Source organism: Neoarius graeffei, chromosome 15, assembly GCF_027579695.1.
Source record: "Neoarius graeffei isolate fNeoGra1 chromosome 15, fNeoGra1.pri, whole genome shotgun sequence".
Taxonomy (NCBI): Eukaryota; Metazoa; Chordata; class Actinopteri; order Siluriformes; family Ariidae; genus Neoarius; species Neoarius graeffei.
The window spans coordinates 32,251,732-32,269,611 of NC_083583.1; the positions used below are offsets into that span (position 1 = coordinate 32,251,732).

Genomic DNA, 17,880 nt, shown 5'->3' on the forward strand with positions numbered 1-17,880 from the left:
GACAATGTCTGTTGTTAAAAGTGGTATGCGAATAAACTGACTTGACTTGATATTTAACAAATAAAACAAAAGATGTACATGATGTAATAAAAGAAAAACATACTATAAAATAAGTAAACAGAATAAACAGAAATATTGAAAACATATTTATATTACATTACATCATTACAGTCTGACCCTGGAAATGTTCACATTTATCCAAAAGGAGTAACATGAGGAAGCCATACATGCATAAATCATATAAATTATTAACATAATAATAATAATAATAATAATAATAATAATAATAATAATAAGCACATAGGTTTACAGTGTAAAACTATATTTTTATTTCTTCACCCAGTTTCCTGAAACAGTGTATATTTACTTACATGACATTTATGAGTTCAGTTTAAATCCGTTTTCTTTTCTCTGTCCCTCTAATCCGGAGTTTATTTCTCCTCGAGCTCTCTGTCTCTGTATGAACACATCTGTCCTCAATGTGAAGGAACTTTAATCCACAAACACCAAAACAAAGAGGCACTTCACAGAATTGCGAAAATCCGGGTTGCCAGGGTGGACAAAATTACCTCAATTTGATCTAAAAGTGTTTAATTGATATTAAATATATTGGATTAAAAATGAGAATATAATTATAAACGATGTAGAAACTCTAAACTGATACTGTTTAATGCGTATATAATGTGGACTGTTTTTGTAGTAAATTTATAGCTGATTATAGAAACGGAGGAAAAACAAATTTCAGTTTAATTAAAGTGTGGATAAAGTATTCTCCAATCTGGCAACCCGATAGTGTTGTTTTCGCTAGGAGGCGCTGTGACACTACAGACAGGAAAAGCTGCCGGGTTGCCAGATTGAGTCAAGTTTAAAATATATAACCCTGGAATGGATGGATGGAGAAGGTTGTGTTTCTGTGCAGTGTTATTCAGTACTCAGGGGTAGGTTCTGTTCTCCATCAGGTGGTGCGGAGCCGGTTCTACCTGGGTTCCTTTTGCCTACATTTCAATAATTTTGAGAACCGAACGTTATGTCAGGAGTGTTGAGGTTATTTCTGTTGAAATGAACCCTTAAAATGTTACCAGTGTGTTACCAGGGTAATGTTAGGACGGAGAAGGTCATGGCAGCCAGAATACATCTACTTGACTTGCTTTGTATGTCCTTTACATCTTTGTAAATGACTTTACGGTCATGACATTTTGTATTTGAAGGTTGCCCGACTGCGAACAGCATTCATGTTCCAGAAGATGCATAGGAAGTGAATTTCTTGTCGTAGCCCCACCCATAGTCAATGGTTTCAACTTTGGGGCCAGTGATTTTGTCGTGTCGTCCCTTGGCACCAGTACCAGTCTTTTTTTTTTTATTTTGTGGAAAAGGACAATTGTAGAACCTTTGAAGGTTCTGTATAGAGCCTGTTTATCATGACAGAACTGTTACCCAGACGGAGAACATTCGAGGAACCATTTTCCATGAATATATTTTCAGAAATAAAAAGTGTACCGTGTCAGTGCGCATTTAAAATAGGCAAAAAAAAAATCAATGAATAGGGGGTAAAATAATGAATCTGGCAACTCAGTTGAGGCTGTATTAGGACCTCTCTCTCTCTCTCTCTCTCTCTCTCTCTCACACACACACACACACACACACTATTCTCAGTCTGGCTCGCGCTCGATTCAGTTCAGTCAGACGAGCGCGCGCAGTGGAGAGAGAGAGTGCGAGCGAGAGAGAGAGAGAGAGAGAGAGAGAGCGCGCGAGCACCGCATCACACCGCACCGCACCGCACCGCTCACGCGCTCAGGGAATTCTTCTTCCTTGCTGAACCCGGAGCGGCTGCGCGTGAGCGTGTCTGTGAGACTTGTGCAATGATGTGTGTGCATGCGCGTGCGCGCGTCTCTACCAAGAGTGAGTGTGTATGTGAGCTCGAGCCCTTATTCCGATCCTGACCCAGTCGCGCGCACTCACTCCCTCACACACACACGCGCACCGGACCTCAGGAGCGGCGCGCTGAGACACGGAGATAACTTGCGCGCGCGCGCGCACACACACAGAGGGTCTCAGATTTTCCGTGAGCCGCGGAGACGGGGCAGAGCGCGCGCCACAGGAGCGGTGGAGAAAGCGGACCCTGGATGAGTTCCTCGCGCGCGAGCGCTCCGGGAATGTTATTGGATTGAATGAGGAGTGCTTTGAGGAAAATCCCAGCCAGCGCGCGCGCACAGGAGTCGAAAGCGGTGTTGCGGCGTTATTCCCAGGTTTCCAGGCTGATTGGGAATGAAGAGAAGAGCGCTCGCGCTGCTTTCTTGATGAACTCGAACACACTGTAACTCCTGAGAACTCCGTCTCACTCCCTGCGCACGCGCCCGCTGGATTACAGGATCATTCCATATTTGCCTTATTAGACTTTTTTTTTTTTTTTTGCCCCGGTGGTTTATGGAGGTTTTGTCCCGGGTTAAAGCTGCACGACTGTAAACTCGGCTCAGTTCGGCTGTTCCCCCGCTGCTCTTCTCTGCGCTTCATAAATGGATTATTGGCTGATTTTGTGCGGCTTTTTGCTGCGCGTGACTTCCGCTGTGGAAGGTAAAAATCTCTCACTCCATTTCCGCCTTATATTTATAAATACATATTTTACCTTTTTGTCCAATTAATTATTTCGCTTTCTTGCTTGCCTGCCTATTTATTTATTTATTTATTTATTTAGAGTGTGTGTATGTGTCTGTGTGTGTGTGTGTGTGTGTGTGCATGTGTGTGATGAGCCGTAAGGATTTTTTCCCATGGTTATTATTATTATTATTATTATTATTATTATTATTATTAATAATAAATGGTTTATAAGGTAGAGTGCATACACTGCATATGCTATAGAGATCATGGTTTATTTACACAATACAAAATGAGAACACACACACACACAGAGGTCTGTGTATTATTGCTCGCTTTTTGCAGATTTTATCTTATCTTATCTTTTAATTCTAGTGAAGGGGAAACGAGCGTCTCCTTTTCAAACACAGAGAGAGAGAGAGAGAGAGAGAGAGAGAGCCCTGCCTTTACCTTTAATTTCTGTGATACTCTTTTGCTTTTAATAAAACATTCTGTAGTTTATTACTGTAACACAGCGTGATGTCGCTCTCATACAGTGTGTGTGTGTGATTAGTGTGAAGGCATACAGTAACACACACACACACACACACACACACACACACACACACACACAATCACTAGGATTCACTAAAGGCCTTTTGGAAAGATTTCGATCGAAATCAAAACATTTATATTTAATCAGATTTTTTTTTTCATTCAAGTTTTACTGAAGCTCTTGTTGAAGTTTCTCATTTGATAGAGAATTGAAAGATTTTATGGAAGGATTTTCTTTTCTTCTCTACGTCACACTTTCTCCTCCGGCGCCACCTCACTCAGGCCTTTTCCCCTATAATTTATCCCGGTTTAATCTGTGATGATTGAGGTATTTCAGATAAATCCAGTGTGTGTGTGTGTGTGTGTGTGTGTGTATCAACATCATCACACTTTCTCCACTTTTACACACACTTTTTTCATCATTTATTTCTGTTTAAATGATTTCTTGCGGATAGATTCTTGCTCTGATTATGATCATGACGTGATTACACTGTAACACGTAACACACTCCTCTCTGTCACACACATTGAATTTCCAGTCCAGTTTGAGTCTCAAAATATGTATTCCTGTTTAATTCAGGTCTGTTCTTTTATTTTTCTTTCATGTAAAAATATATTTAAGTATCTCATATATATATATATATATATATATATATATATATATATATATATATATATATAAATATATATAAATCATTTATTTTTCTAATGAAAATAAGAGTCTAATAGAGCAGCACAGTAAAGCACTCCATATATCACACTTTCTCCACTTTAATCCCGAGCTCAGTTTGTACAGATTTATCTCCGACAGTTAAACCCGTATAAGGCAGGATTGTTCCAGTTCCTGTATTAATGATGTGAGAAACTATTATCTTTTGATAAAGATGTACATCCTGTATAATTTACTATCACACAGCAATGTGTTTGATTCCACTTTTCACTCTTTATCTTATCTTTTCCTGCTGATTAAGAGGAAATGGGTTCTGTCCCAAATCACACACCCTTTTTTTTACTCTTTCAGACTGCTACATGCTGATACAATACACTCTTTTTATGATTTATTCCCGTTAATAGACTTCCTTTAGATTAATAATTCCTGTGCGAGGAGTGTAACAGTCTAAATTAATACAGTGATTAACTCTGTAACACACTCTGACCTCATTTTTTGCTCACTTCTGTGTTGAATTGGAATAAACACGTTGGAGATAACACGGTGGCATTCGATGTGAACATTTTGTTTTACTGTCTTTTTCTTTTTTTGCTCCATATTTGCATTTTAATCACTTTTAAGATGAAAGCTGAGCTCTGTCCCAAATACTGAGCTCACAACACGCACACACACACACACACACACACACACACACACACACACACACGTTTTCACATTCTGTTGTTCAGTCCAGTGTGAGCTCCTGTTCCTGCTTTATTATCGTTTATTATCCTGTAATTGATGTTAATTAAATAATTTTGTTAATGATGTTCTGGATGACACGGTGACACACACTTTCTGCCCATTTAATTCTGTTTATTGGTGGCTGATACACTCCAGTCTGACTGCTACTTTGTGCTCTGACTGGTACACCCAGCTCTGTCACTAGATATATTAAGATGTTCATTAATTCATGAAGTTATTTATTTATCTGTTTATTTATTTATCACTCTTTCCCTATTTTCCCAAAAGAGCATTTTCATGACATGAAACACTGGAGTGTTCAGTTTTAAGCCATTTATTTATTTATTTATTTATTTATTTACTTATTTACTCACTCTGGGCCTTGGTTGCATTCTGAATATTAAAATCAGTCCATATTTGTATAAAGAGTAGGTTTTAATCCACTTTCAGTGACGTGTCCTTGCTGACCGTAACTACGAAGCTGTTCCTGACACACACATACACGCATGCACACTCACAAGTGCTCGCACACGTGCGCGCACACATACACACACGGACTCACTTACACACATCGCATTTCACATTTCACACTCACATCACGCTTTAATGCACTTTCAGCGATTCTCTTCTCCAGAATAATGCTTTTTCATGCATGTGAACGTTTATTGGGAATCTTTTTTTTTCTGAATTAAAGCTAGTGCTTTTCTCAAACTCATGGGAAAAGAAACACAAAGACAAGAAAGCGTGATCGTACACTTTTCAGCTCAGTCTGATAAAGAAATCTCCATGAAGTCTGTGGAAAGCAATTTCTAAGTTAGAAAGTGAGAAGGTTAGAAGTAAGTCAGTTTAGATGGCTTCTTTTAGGAATTGTATTTATATCTTTTTTAATTGTGAATTCAGACTTTTTTTTATTTCTATAGTTATACAGATCCGGAAATCAATGTGACACACTAAAATGAGATTTGACTACAGACAAGACGTCTCAGGCAGTGTGTGTGTGATAATGATTTTTATTTCTTTGTCAGTTATATTAGACTGTTAACACACACACAGGTTTATAACATGGGTTATCACATCACAGTTTATTATCTTCAGTGTGTTACGGTCAAATTAGACCAGCTAATATAACGTGTGTGTGTGTTTATACAGTAGCATGTTGAAGCTGTAATGGGGTGCATGTAGTATATTATTAACACTGTATTATATTCAGTAGTTTTATGATAAATATGAGATATTTCACACTGTAAGAGATATTTCGATTCATCTCCATCAACATCATCTGATAGTTATGAAATTATTGAATTCATGTTCCCGTAATATTCCTTTGTGTAATTAGATGTAATTTTGTGGTCGTAACTTTGTTATAGAGTTTTATTTTATGATTTCTACATCATCGAGTCTGTACAAAAACATTTCCTAAGTGTTAGTTTTCCAGCACAAAATTAAACGTTACAGAAAAATGTTTGGATGTCAGTAAGGAAAGCAGGATATTACTGTACATGAAGAGACACTTTTCAGAAAAAGAAAACCTAATGAAGGCTGCTGGGTTTTGGTGCAAAATGAAGAAGCGAGTGTGACAGTCAAAGTGTCCAGAAGAACTGTGGCTGGTTCTGTAAGATGCTCAGTAAAACCTACAGCTCATTTCCGTATCAAACTGCACTCATTGTACCTGAGAAGACTATTTCTAACCCTTTTAAGCAAAAGGTCATCACGCTAAATTTGTTTCAGTTTATTACTGTTTACTGCTCTTTATAGTATTTTTTTTTATGTACCATCATTTAATTTCATTATTTTTGAAAGGCTCTTTTCTCTAGTACATTTCTTTGCATGTGTCGAAGACTTTTGCACAGTACTGTTCATATACAAATAATGAAAAGAAGTGAAGTGTGTGTGATTAACATTAGCACTCTGTTATTAATTATACAGTAACAGTATGAATCTGGAAAGTGAATCCAAACCGCTTTTCTGTGGCATATAAATTTAGACACTAAGTCATCGATTTCAGATTTATACCCATATATGCGCTTGTGTCATGTGTGTGTGCGCGCTACTGCCACGTTATACACAGTAAAGATGATGAAACTGTTCCACTGCATGTATAATCTGCAGTGTATAATCTATTAGTCCAGTTTTACAGTTTGTACAGTTATGAACTGAACATATTCCTTTTGTTCAAAACAGTTTGTGCTCAGACACGGCGTTTATTTACGAAAAGAGAATTCATGGAATGTCTCTGTTTGGAGAAAGTGTGTTAGTTCTGTATGCTTTTTTACGTCTCAGTAAATCTAGACTCCAGATTATTATCAATTTCATATCATGCGTATTTTTTTACGCGTCTGCGCTGAAGTTAAAAGAGCAGACGTTTGAAGCGTTCTCTCCGAGCTCGTGTTGTACTCAACTCCGAAAGTACAAACGCTTGACTTTCACATCACACGGCTCATTTATAAAAGCATGTGTGCAACATTAGAGCTCTTTTGCACCAGTCCAGACGTATTTTGCATCGTTATCAGTCAGGCTGGAGTCTGAATTATGAACTGCTCCATTTACTTATCACATTTCACACGGAGCCATCTGCTGCATATTATTGCTGAATTTCTTATTACAGGTCATTTCCTGATTTGGGGCGTCTGATAGAGTTTAGCTGATTAGATAGGTCGATTATTAAATTTGAAGTTGGTTTGGGTTCTAAATGAAAGATTGAAATGTTTTCTTGAGTGTATCGTGTGCCGTTTAACTATTTTAACAGTGTTCTGTCTTTAATCCGGCAGGCTACATATTTATCAGTTTAACTGCCAGATTAATAGGCAGTGTGTGTGTGTGTGTGTGTGTGTGTGTGTGTGTGTAGGCTGTATATCCAAGCAGCATGATGAAGTCTGTCTCGTTTATACCTACAGTGTAAGGGCTGTCTGAGAAAAGTCCTGGTTTTAGACGCATTAAAAATATATTTAAAATCATATCCATAATATGATAATTCATATTTAGATTTTGTCATGGGAAGCATAACTACTGGGATTAAATTATTAAATGATAAAATAAAATAATAGGACTTACTTTTTCATATGAAAGAAGCTGCAGTGCTGCTTTCAGCTGTCTGTGGACTGGGATAGTTTTATCCCTTATCTGGGAAGGTTTTATTACTTGCCCCATGATAGTTTTATCCCTTATCCCAGGACATTATTAGATTTTTATCTCTTATTTGGGAAATTTTGATCCCCTTGTCCTTGGAAAATGTTTTATCTCATGTCTTGGGAAAATTTTAACCCTTATCCTGGGACATATTGTATCGCTTATCCCAGGAAGGGTTTTATATCTTATCCCAGGACAATTTTATCCCTTATCCTGGGAAACATTTATCAACTATCTGGGGAATTTCTGTCAGGAATCAAGGACAGTTTAATCACTTATCCTGGGACAGTTTTATCCCTATCCTGGGACAGATGCTATCACTTATCCCGAGACAGTTTTATCCCTTATCCTGGGAAGTTTTATCAACTATCTGGAGGATTTCTGTCAGGAATCCAGGACAGTTTATTCGCGTATCCCGAAACATTTTTATCCCTATCCTGGGACAGATGCTATCACTTATCCTGGGATAGTTTTATCCCTTATCTGGGAAGGTTTTATTACTTACCCCATGACAGTTTTATCCCTTATCCCAGGACATTATTAGATTTTTATCTCTTATTTGGGAAATTTTGATCCCTTTGTCCTTGGAAAATATTTTATCTGATTTCTTTGGAAAATTTTAACCCTTATCCTGGGACATATTATATTGCTTATCCCAGGAAGGGTTTTATATCTTATCCCATGACAGTTTTATCCCTTATCCTGGGAAACATTGATCAACTATCTGGGGAATTTCTATCAGGAATCCAGGACAGCTTATTTGCTTATCCTGGGACAGTTTTATCCTTATCCTGGGACAGATGTTATCACTTATCCTGGGACAGTTTTATCCCTTATCTGGGAAGGTTTTATTACTTACCCCATGATAGTTTTATCCCTTATCCCAGGACAGATTTTTGTCTCTTATTTGGGAAATTTTGATCCCTTTGTCCTTATCCTGGGACATACTATATCTTATTCCATGACAGTATTATCCCTTATCCTGGGGAAAATGTATCAACTATCTGGGGAATTTCTATCAGGAATCCAGGATCGTTTATTCGCTTATCCCGGGACAATTTTATCCCTATCCTGGGACAGATGTTATCCCTTATCCCAGGACAGTTTATCCTTTATCCTGGGACAGATTTGATCCATTATCCTGGGATAGTTCTGATAAGAAATTAAACACATTACAATCATGAGAAGTCTCAAATATTCACAGTGCCCAGTGAAAATAAGTGATGCATGTTAAATTTCTTAGAAGTAAGTTTTGTTTAGCAACTTGAGTAAACACACCCATGAATTGAAGAGAGAAAGTAAACATTATTATCATAATTATTAAAACATTAATGTCACTTATTACATTATTACACAGTATAGTGTGATACGTTTATCATTAGGCTCTTAAACTCACACACACACACACACACACACACACACACACACACAAAACACAGTCTTTATAAGCAGATGATTCGTCCTCTTCACTTTTACTGTTGACTAATAAACGAGTGCAGAGACATCAATTACAGTTTACAGCTCTAATTAAACATCACCACAGAGAGAGAGAGACAGACAGACAGACAGACAGACAGACAGAGAGAGTTTACCCTTCATTTTAATACAGACCCACAGTGTGTATAAAACTGATACCATCACACAACTGCATGAACCCTGTGTGTGTGTGTGTGTGTGTGTGTGTACATACATGTGTGCGCGAGCGTGTGAGAGTGAGTGCATGTTGAACAGATGTCCGCTGATTGCAGTCGGCCATACAGGGAATACTAGACTCAGTCATGTGACCTCTGACCACACACACACACACACACACACACACACACACACACACAATTAGCTGAATTGCTTATTTCTCACACACAGTGCTCACACATAAAACACTGAACTAGAGCAACAAAATGATGTCATCAAAACAGGGCCAGCCAATCACATGGCTGTGTTCCCAACCGGCACAGTAGTGTACACAGTAGTGTGTATTTGTGACACACTAGCAGCAGCTTTAGCAAGCAATGTAAGCTAGTTCTCTCAGCATTTAGAAACGTATTCTTTTCACTGCCGGAGGCTGTGTCCCAATAACCTACTAAAGTATAAAACAATGCCTCAGAGCAGCACGCCACCACTGCAGGCTACAGGACTATTTAGTGCACTAGTATAGTGACTTAGTATGCAGCCCATGCAGACGTTAAACCATTCACTGCTGCTCCTGTTAGCACTGAGCTGGAAGAGTAGCAGCCTAAATGTGCGCGTGTGTGTGTGTGTGTGTGTGTGTGTGTGTGAGTGAATGGACAACTTGCCTTTTTCAGCTTTTTAACGCTCTGAACTGGCAAAAATCTCTGTGCTCTGTGTGTGTGTGTGTGTGTGTGTGTGTGTGTGTGTTTGAGAGAGAGAGAGGGAGAGACCACTCCAGCAGAATGCCAGAGACAGGAAATAAAGACAGGCGAGACAGAAAGAGAGGGTGAGACAGATGTGGGGTGTGAGACGGGAGGTTTAGGGAGTGAGATGGGAGTGAGACAGGCAATGACAAAAGTAACAAGATAATAAAAAGCCCTAAAGAGGATATTATTTTACTCACTTGCTAAGTGTAAGCACAGTGATCATAGAAATATTGCAGTGCAGTGATTTATCGATAAATCGTCCCAGACTTTAACTCAGTTACAGATTAGCCGATAAAGTCAAAGCTGAAAGAAAACAGAACTCAAACAGGAACATGTGGCTTTCTCCCTGTGGACCTGTGCTCTCTCCCTCACACACACACACACACACACACACACACACACACACACACACACACACACACACACAGGGCTGTAATGGGACTCGGGCCGATGTGTGAAGTCCTTCCATGTTTCTGCCAGATGACCAGCACAATCTTAACAGATTCAACACCACAGTGGAGTTTCAGAGACCAAACAAAGACCCCCCATGAACACACACACACACACACACACACACACACACACACACACACACACACACACCACCCCCTCCAAGTCTTTACCTCATTAATGATCAAACCCTTTAATCTGTCCTTATTTATACAGTCAGTTACCAAAACCCCAAATTCACATCAGTCATTCAAGTCCTGAACTGTTTCTAGTACTGATAGAAACTTCTCTCTCTCTCACACACACACACACACACACACACACACACACGCGCACACACACACACACACACACACAGCCCTCCAGGCTGGAGTAAATGATTGAGTGTTGTGGCTGAGAGGAGGTGAGTGTCGGTTGTGATTAGTGACCTGATCATGTGTGAAAAGTGCTTAGAACGGCTACTGGACTTCCACTGGACCATAAAACATCACCTGCTGTTCACACACACACACACACACACACACACACACACACACACACACACACACTGCTTTTAACTCTTTCTTCGACCTTATTTCCGACATGAAGTTTCACACACTCAGCTCAGGTTCTCCTATATCTCAGCTCACTCTCTCCGAGCTCCCTCTTCCCTATGCTGGGGAATCATGTACTCTATGTAGTGCACGAATTCAGAGTTCATTAGATCACTCTGTCTCTGAGTGTTAGTGAGCATCTCGTTCCCTCTGTAGTGTCTGGGTGTTAGTGAGCATCTCGTTCCCTCTGTAGTGTCTGAGTGTTAGTGAGCACCTCGTTCCCTCTGTAGTGTCTGGGTGTTAGTGAGCATCTCGTTCCCTCTGTAGTGTCTGGGTGTTAGTGAGCATCTCGTTCCCTCTGTAGTGTCTGAGTGTTAGTGAGCACCTCATTCCCTCTGTAGTGTCTGAGTGTTAGTGAGCGCCTCATTCCCTCTGTAGTGTCTGACTGTTAGTGAGCGCCTCATTCCCTCTGTAGTGTCTCTGAGTGTTAGTGAGCACCTCGTTCCCTCTGTAGTGTCTGAGTGTTAGTGAGCACCTCGTTCCCTCTGTAGTGTCTCTGAGTGTTAGTGAGCACCTCGTTCCCTCTGTAGTGTCTGAGTATTAGTGAGCACCTCGTTCCCTCTGTAGTGTCTGAGTGTTAGTGAGCACCTCGTTCCCTCTGTAGTGTCTCTGAGTGTTAGTGAGCACCTCGTTCCCTCTGTAGTGTCTGAGTATTAGTGAGCACCTCGTTCCCTCTGTAGTGTCTGAGTGTTAGTGAGCACCTCGTTCCCTCTGTAGTGTCTCTGAGTGTTAGTGAGCACCTCGTTCCCTCTGTAGTGTCTGAGTGTTAGTGAGCACCTCGTTCCCTCTGTAGTGTCTGGGTGTTAGTGAGCATCTCGTTCCCTCTGTAGTGTCTGGGTGTTAGTGAGCATCTCGTTCCCTCTGTAGTGTCTGAGTGTTAGTGAGCACCTCGTTCCCTCTGTAGTGTCTGAGTGTTAGTGAGCACCTCGTTCCCTCTGTAGTGTCTCTGAGTGTTAGTGAGCACCTCGTTCCCTCTGTAGTGTCTCTGAGTGTTAATGAGAACCTTGTTCCCTCTGTAGTGTCTGAGTGTTAGTGAGCACCTCGTTCCCTCTGTAGTGTCTGAGTGTTAGTGAGCACCTCGTTCCCTCTGTAGTGTCTGTGTTAGTGAGCACCTCGTTCCCTCTGTAGTGTCTCTGAGTGTTAGTGAGCACCTCGTTCCCTCTGTAGTGTCTCTGAGTGTTAGTGAGCACCTCGTTCCCTCTGTAGTGTCTGAGTGTTAGTGAGCACCACGTTCCCTCTGTAGTGTCTGAGTGTTAGTGAGCACCTCATTCCCTCTGTAGTGTCTCTGAGTGTTAGTGAGCACCTCGTTCCCTCTGTAGTGTCTGAGTGTTAGTGAGCATCTCGTTCCCTCTGTAGTGTCTGAGTGTTAGTGAGCATCTCATTCCCTCTGTAGTGTCTGAGTGTTAGTGAGCACCTCGTTCCCTCTGTAGTGTCTGAGTGTTAGTGAGCACCTCATTCCCTCTGTAGTGTCTCTGAGTGTTAGTGAGCACCTCGTTCCCTCTGTAGTGTCTGAGTGTTAGTGAGCATCTCGTTCCCTCTGTAGTGTCTGAGTGTTAGTGAGCACCTCATTCCCTCTGTAGTGTCTGAGTGTTAGTGAGCATCTCGTTCCCTCTGTAGTGTCTGGGTGTTAGTGAGCACCTCGTTCCCTCTGTAGTGTTTGAGTGTTAGTGAGCACCTCATTCCCTCTGTAGTGTCTGGGTGTTAGTGAGCACCTCATTCCCTCTGTAGTGTCTCTGAGTGTTAGTGAGCATCTCGTTCCCTCTGTAGTGTCTGAGTGTTAGTGAGCACCTCGTTCCCTCTGTAGTGTCTGGGTGTTAGTGAGCACCTCATTCCCTCTGTAGTGTCTGAGTGTTAGTGAGCACCTCGTTCCCTCTGTAGTGTCTGGGTGTTAGTGAGCACCTCGTTCCCTCTGTAGTGTCTGAGTGTTAGTGAGCACCTCATTCCCTCTGTAGTGTCTGAGTGCTAGTGAGCGCCGCGTTCCCTCTGTAGTGTCTGAGTGTTAGTGAGAGCCTCATTCCCTCTGTAGTGTCTGGGTGTTAGTGAGAGCCTCATTCCCTCTGTAGTGTCTGAGTGTTAGTGAGCACCTCATTCCCTCTGTAGTGTCTCTGAGTGTTAGTGAGCGCCGCGTTCCCTCTGTAGTGTCTGAGTGTTAGTGAGCGCCTCATTCCCTCTGTAGTGTCTGAGTGTTAGTGAGAACCTTGTTCCCTCTGTAGTGTCTCTGAGTGTTAGTGAGCGCCGCGTTCCCTCTGTAGTGTCTGAGTGTTAGTGAGCGCCTCATTCCCTCTGTAGTGTCTGAGTGTTAGTGAGAACCTTGTTCCCTCTGTAGTGTCTCTGAGTGTTAGTGAGCGCCGCGTTCCCTCTGTAGTGTCTGAGTGTTAGTGAGCGCCTCATTCCCTCTGTAGTGTCTGAGTGTTAGTGAGAACCTTGTTCCCTCTGTAGTGTCTCTGAGTGTTAGTGAGCACCTCGTTCCCTCTGTAGTGTCTGAGTGTTAGTGAGCGCCTCATTCCCTCTGTAGTGTCTGAGTGTTAGTGAGAGCCTCATTCCCTCTGTAGTGTCTGGGTGTTCGTGAGCACCTCGTTCCCTCTGTAGTGTCTGAGTGTTAGTGAGCACCTCGTTCCCTCTGTAGTGTCTGAGTGTTAGTGAGCACCTTGTTCCCTCTGTAGTGTCTGAGTGTTAGTGAGCACCTCGTTCCCTCTGTAGTGTCTGAGTGTTAGTGAGCACCTCATTCCCTCTGTAGTGTCTGAGTGTTAGTGAGCACCTCGTTCCCTCTGTAGTGTCTCTGAGTGTTAGTGAGCACCTCGTTCCCTCTGTAGTGTCTGAGTGTTAGTGAGCATCTCGTTCCCTCTGTAGTGTCTGAGTGTTAGTGAGCACCTCGTTCCCTCTGTAGTGTCTCTGAGTGTTAGTGAGCACCTCATTCCCTCTGTAGTGTCTGAGGGTTAGTGAGCACCTCATTCCCTCTGTAGTGTCTGAGTGTTAGTGAGCACCTCGTTCCCTCTGTAGTGTCTCTGAGTGTTAGTGAGCACCTCGTTCCCTCTGTAGTGTCTGAGTGTTAGTGAGCACCTCATTCCCTCTGTAGTGTCTGGGTGTTAGTGAGCATCTCGTTCCCTCTGTAGTGTTTGAGTGTTAGTGAGCACCTCATTCCCTCTGTAGTGTCTGTGTTAGTGAGCACCTCATTCCCTCTGTAGTGTTTGAGTGTTAGTGAGCGCCGCGTTCCCTCTGTAGTGTCTGAGTGTTAGTGAGAGCCTCATTCCCTCTGTAGTGTCTGGGTGTTAGTGAACACCTCATTCCCTCTGTAGTGTCTCTGAGTGTTAGTGAGCGCCGCGTTCCCTCTGTAGTGTCTGAGTGTTAGTGAGCACCTCGTTCCCTCTGTAGTGTCTGGGTGTTAGTGAGCACCTCGTTCCCTCTGTAGTGTCTGAGTGTTAGTGAGCACCTCATTCCCTCTGTAGTGTCTGAGTGCTAGTGAGCGCCGCGTTCCCTCTGTAGTGTCTGAGTGTTAGTGAGAGCCTCATTCCCTCTGTAGTGTCTGGGTGTTAGTGAGAGCCTCATTCCCTCTGTAGTGTCTGAGTGTTAGTGAGCACCTCATTCCCTCTGTAGTGTCTCTGAGTGTTAGTGAGCGCCGCGTTCCCTCTGTAGTGTCTGAGTGTTAGTGAGAGCCTCATTCCCTCTGTAGTGTCTGGGTGTTAGTGAGAGCCTCATTCCCTCTGTAGTGTCTGAGTGTTAGTGAGCACCTCATTCCCTCTGTAGTGTCTCTGAGTGTTAGTGAGCGCCGCGTTCCCTCTGTAGTGTCTGGGTGTTAGTGAGAGCCTCATTCCCTCTGTAGTGTCTGGGTGTTAGTGAGCACCTCATTCCCTCTGTAGTGTCTCTGAGTGTTAGTGAGCGCCGCGTTCCCTCTGTAGTGTCTGAGTGTTAGTGAGAGCCTCATTCCCTCTGTAGTGTCTGGGTGTTCGTGAGCACCTCGTTCCGTCTGTAGTGTCTGAGTGTTAGTGAGCACCTCGTTCCCTCTGTAGTGTCTGAGTGTTAGTGAGCACCTTGTTCCCTCTGTAGTGTCTGAGTGTTAGTGAGCACCTCGTTCCCTCTGTAGTGTCTGAGTGTTAGTGAGCACCTCATTCCCTCTGTAGTGTCTGAGTGTTAGTGAGCATCTCGTTCCCTCTGTAGTGTCTGAGTGTTAGTGAGCACCTCGTTCCCTCTGTAGTGTCTCTGAGTGTTAGTGAGCACCTCATTCCCTCTGTAGTGTCTGAGGGTTAGTGAGCACCTCATTCCCTCTGTAGTGTCTGAGTGTTAGTGAGCACCTCGTTCCCTCTGTAGTGTCTCTGAGTGTTAGTGAGCACCTCGTTCCCTCTGTAGTGTCTGAGTGTTAGTGAGCACCTCATTCCCTCTGTAGTGTCTGGGTGTTAGTGAGCATCTCGTTCCCTCTGTAGTGTTTGAGTGTTAGTGAGCACCTCATTCCCTCTGTAGTGTCTGTGTTAGTGAGCACCTCATTCCCTCTGTAGTGTTTGAGTGTTAGTGAGCGCCGCGTTCCCTCTGTAGTGTCTGAGTGTTAGTGAGAGCCTCATTCCCTCTGTAGTGTCTGGGTGTTAGTGAACACCTCATTCCCTCTGTAGTGTCTCTGAGTGTTAGTGAGCGCCGCGTTCCCTCTGTAGTGTCTGAGTGTTAGTGAGCGCCTCATTCCCTCTGTAGTGTCTGAGTGTTAGTGAGAGCCTCATTCCCTCTGTAGTGTCTGGGTGTTCGTGAGCACCTCGTTCCCTCTGTAGTGTCTGAGTGTTAGTGAGCACCTCGTTCCCTCTGTAGTGTCTGAGTGTTACTGAGCACCTCCTTCCCTCTGTAGTGTCTGAGTGTTAGTGAGCACCTCATTCCCTCTGTAGTGTCTGAGTGTTAGTGAGCACCTCATTCCCTCTGTAGTGTCTGAGTGTTAGTGAGCATCTCGTTCCCTCTGTAGTGTCTGAGTGTTAGTGAGCACCTCATTCCCTCTGTAGTGTCTGTGTTAGTGAGCACCTCGTTCCCTCTGTAGTGTTTGAGTGTTAGTGAGCACCTCATTCCCTCTGTAGTGTCTCTGAGTGTTAGTGAGCACCTCATTCCCTCTGTAGTGTCTCTGAGTGTTAGTGAGCATCTCGTTCCCTCTGTAGTGTCTGAGTGTTAGTGAGCACCTCGTTCCCTCTGTAGTGTCTGGGTGTTAGTGAGCACCTCATTCCCTCTGTAGTGTCTGTGTTAGTGAGCATCTCGTTCCCTCTGTAGTGTCTGAGTGTTAGTGAGCACCTCGTTCCCTCTGTAGTGTCTGAGTGTTAGTGAGCACCTCGTTCCCTCTGTAGTGTCTCTGAGTGTTAGTGAGCATCTCGTTCCCTCTGTAGTGTCTGAGTGTTAGTGAGCACCTCGTTCCCTCTGTAGTGTCTGAGTGTTAGTGAGCGCCGCGTTCCCTCTGTAGTGTCTGAGTGTTAGTGAGCACCTCATTCCCTCTGTAGTGTCTGGGTGTTAGTGAGCACCTCATTCCCTCTGTAGTGTCTCTGAGTGTTAGTGAGCACCTCGTTCCCTCTGTAGTGTCTGAGTGTTAGTGAGCATCTCGTTCCCTCTGTAGTGTCTGGGCGTTAGTGAGCACTTCGTTCCCTCTGTAGTGTCTGGGTGTTAGTGAGCACCTCATTCCCTCTGTAGTGTCTGAGTGTTAGTGAGCACCTCATTCCCTCTGTAGTGTCTCTGAGTGTTAGTGAGCACCTCGTTCCCTCTGTAGTGTCTGAGTGTTAGTGAGCATCTCGTTCCCTCTGTAGTGTCTGGGCGTTAGTGAGCACCTCGTTCCCTCTGTAGTGTCTGAGTGTTAGTGAGCGCCGCGTTCCCTCTGTAGTGTCTGAGTGTTAGTGAGCACCTCATTCCCTCTGTAGTGTCTGGGTGTTAGTGAGCACCTCATTCCCTCTGTAGTGTCTCTGAGTGTTAGTGAGCACCTCGTTCCCTCTGTAGTGTCTGAGTGTTAGTGAGCGCCGCGTTCCCTCTGTAGTGTCTGGGTGTTAGTGAGCACCTCATTCCCTCTGTAGTGTCTGGGTGTTAGTGAGCACCTCATTCCCTCTGTAGTGTCTGAGTGTTAGTGAGCACCTCATTCCCTCTGTAGTGTCTCTGAGTGTTAGTGAGCACCTCGTTCCCTCTGTAGTGTCTGAGTGTTAGTGAGCATCTCGTTCCCTCTGTAGTGTCTGGGCGTTAGTGAGCACTTCGTTCCCTCTGTAGTGTCTGGGTGTTAGTGAGCACCTCATTCCCTCTGTAGTGTCTGAGTGTTAGTGAGCACCTCATTCCCTCTGTAGTGTCTGAGTGTTAGTGAGAGCCTCATTCCCTCTGTAGTGTCTGGGTGTTAGTGAGAGCCTCATTCCCTCTGTAGTGTCTGAGTGTTAGTGAGCACCTCATTCCCTCTGTAGTGTCTGAGTGTTAGTGAGAGCCTCATTCCCTCTGTAGTGTCTGGGTGTTAGTGAGAGCCTCATTCCCTCTGTAGTGTCTGAGTGTTAGTGAGCACCTCATTCCCTCTGTAGTGTCTCTGAGTGTTAGTGAGCGCCGCGTTCCCTCTGTAGTGTCTGAGTGTTAGTGAGCGCCTCATTCCCTCTGTAGTGTCTGAGTGTTAGTGAGAGCCTCATTCCCTCTGTAGTGTCTGAGTGTTAGTGAGCGCCTCATTCCCTCTGTAGTGTCTGAGTGTTAGTGAGAGCCTCATTCCCTCTGTAGTGTCTGGGTGTTCGTGAGCACCTCGTTCCCTCTGTAGTGTCTGAGTGTTAGTGAGCACCTCGTTCCCTCTGTAGTGTCTGAGTGTTACTGAGCACCTCCTTCCCTCTGTAGTGTCTGAGTGTTAGTGAGCA

The 17,880-nt window shown here is 43.5% G+C and overlaps 1 protein-coding gene across 2 annotated transcripts in view; it reads left to right on the forward strand.

The window, feature by feature from the left end:
• The first annotated feature begins 1,630 nt into the window (after positions 1-1,630).
• The window catches only part of LOC132899352 (ephrin type-B receptor 3-like), a 71,846-nt gene continuing 55,596 nt past the window's right edge, over positions 1,631-17,880 (forward strand). For both annotated transcript variants that reach the window (XM_060941144.1, XM_060941145.1), the window contains exon 1: positions 1,631-2,571. In XM_060941144.1, the coding sequence (XP_060797127.1) occupies positions 2,514-2,571 (58 nt within the window). In that variant the 5' untranslated portion in view covers positions 1,631-2,513. The remainder of the gene's footprint in view (positions 2,572-17,880) is intronic.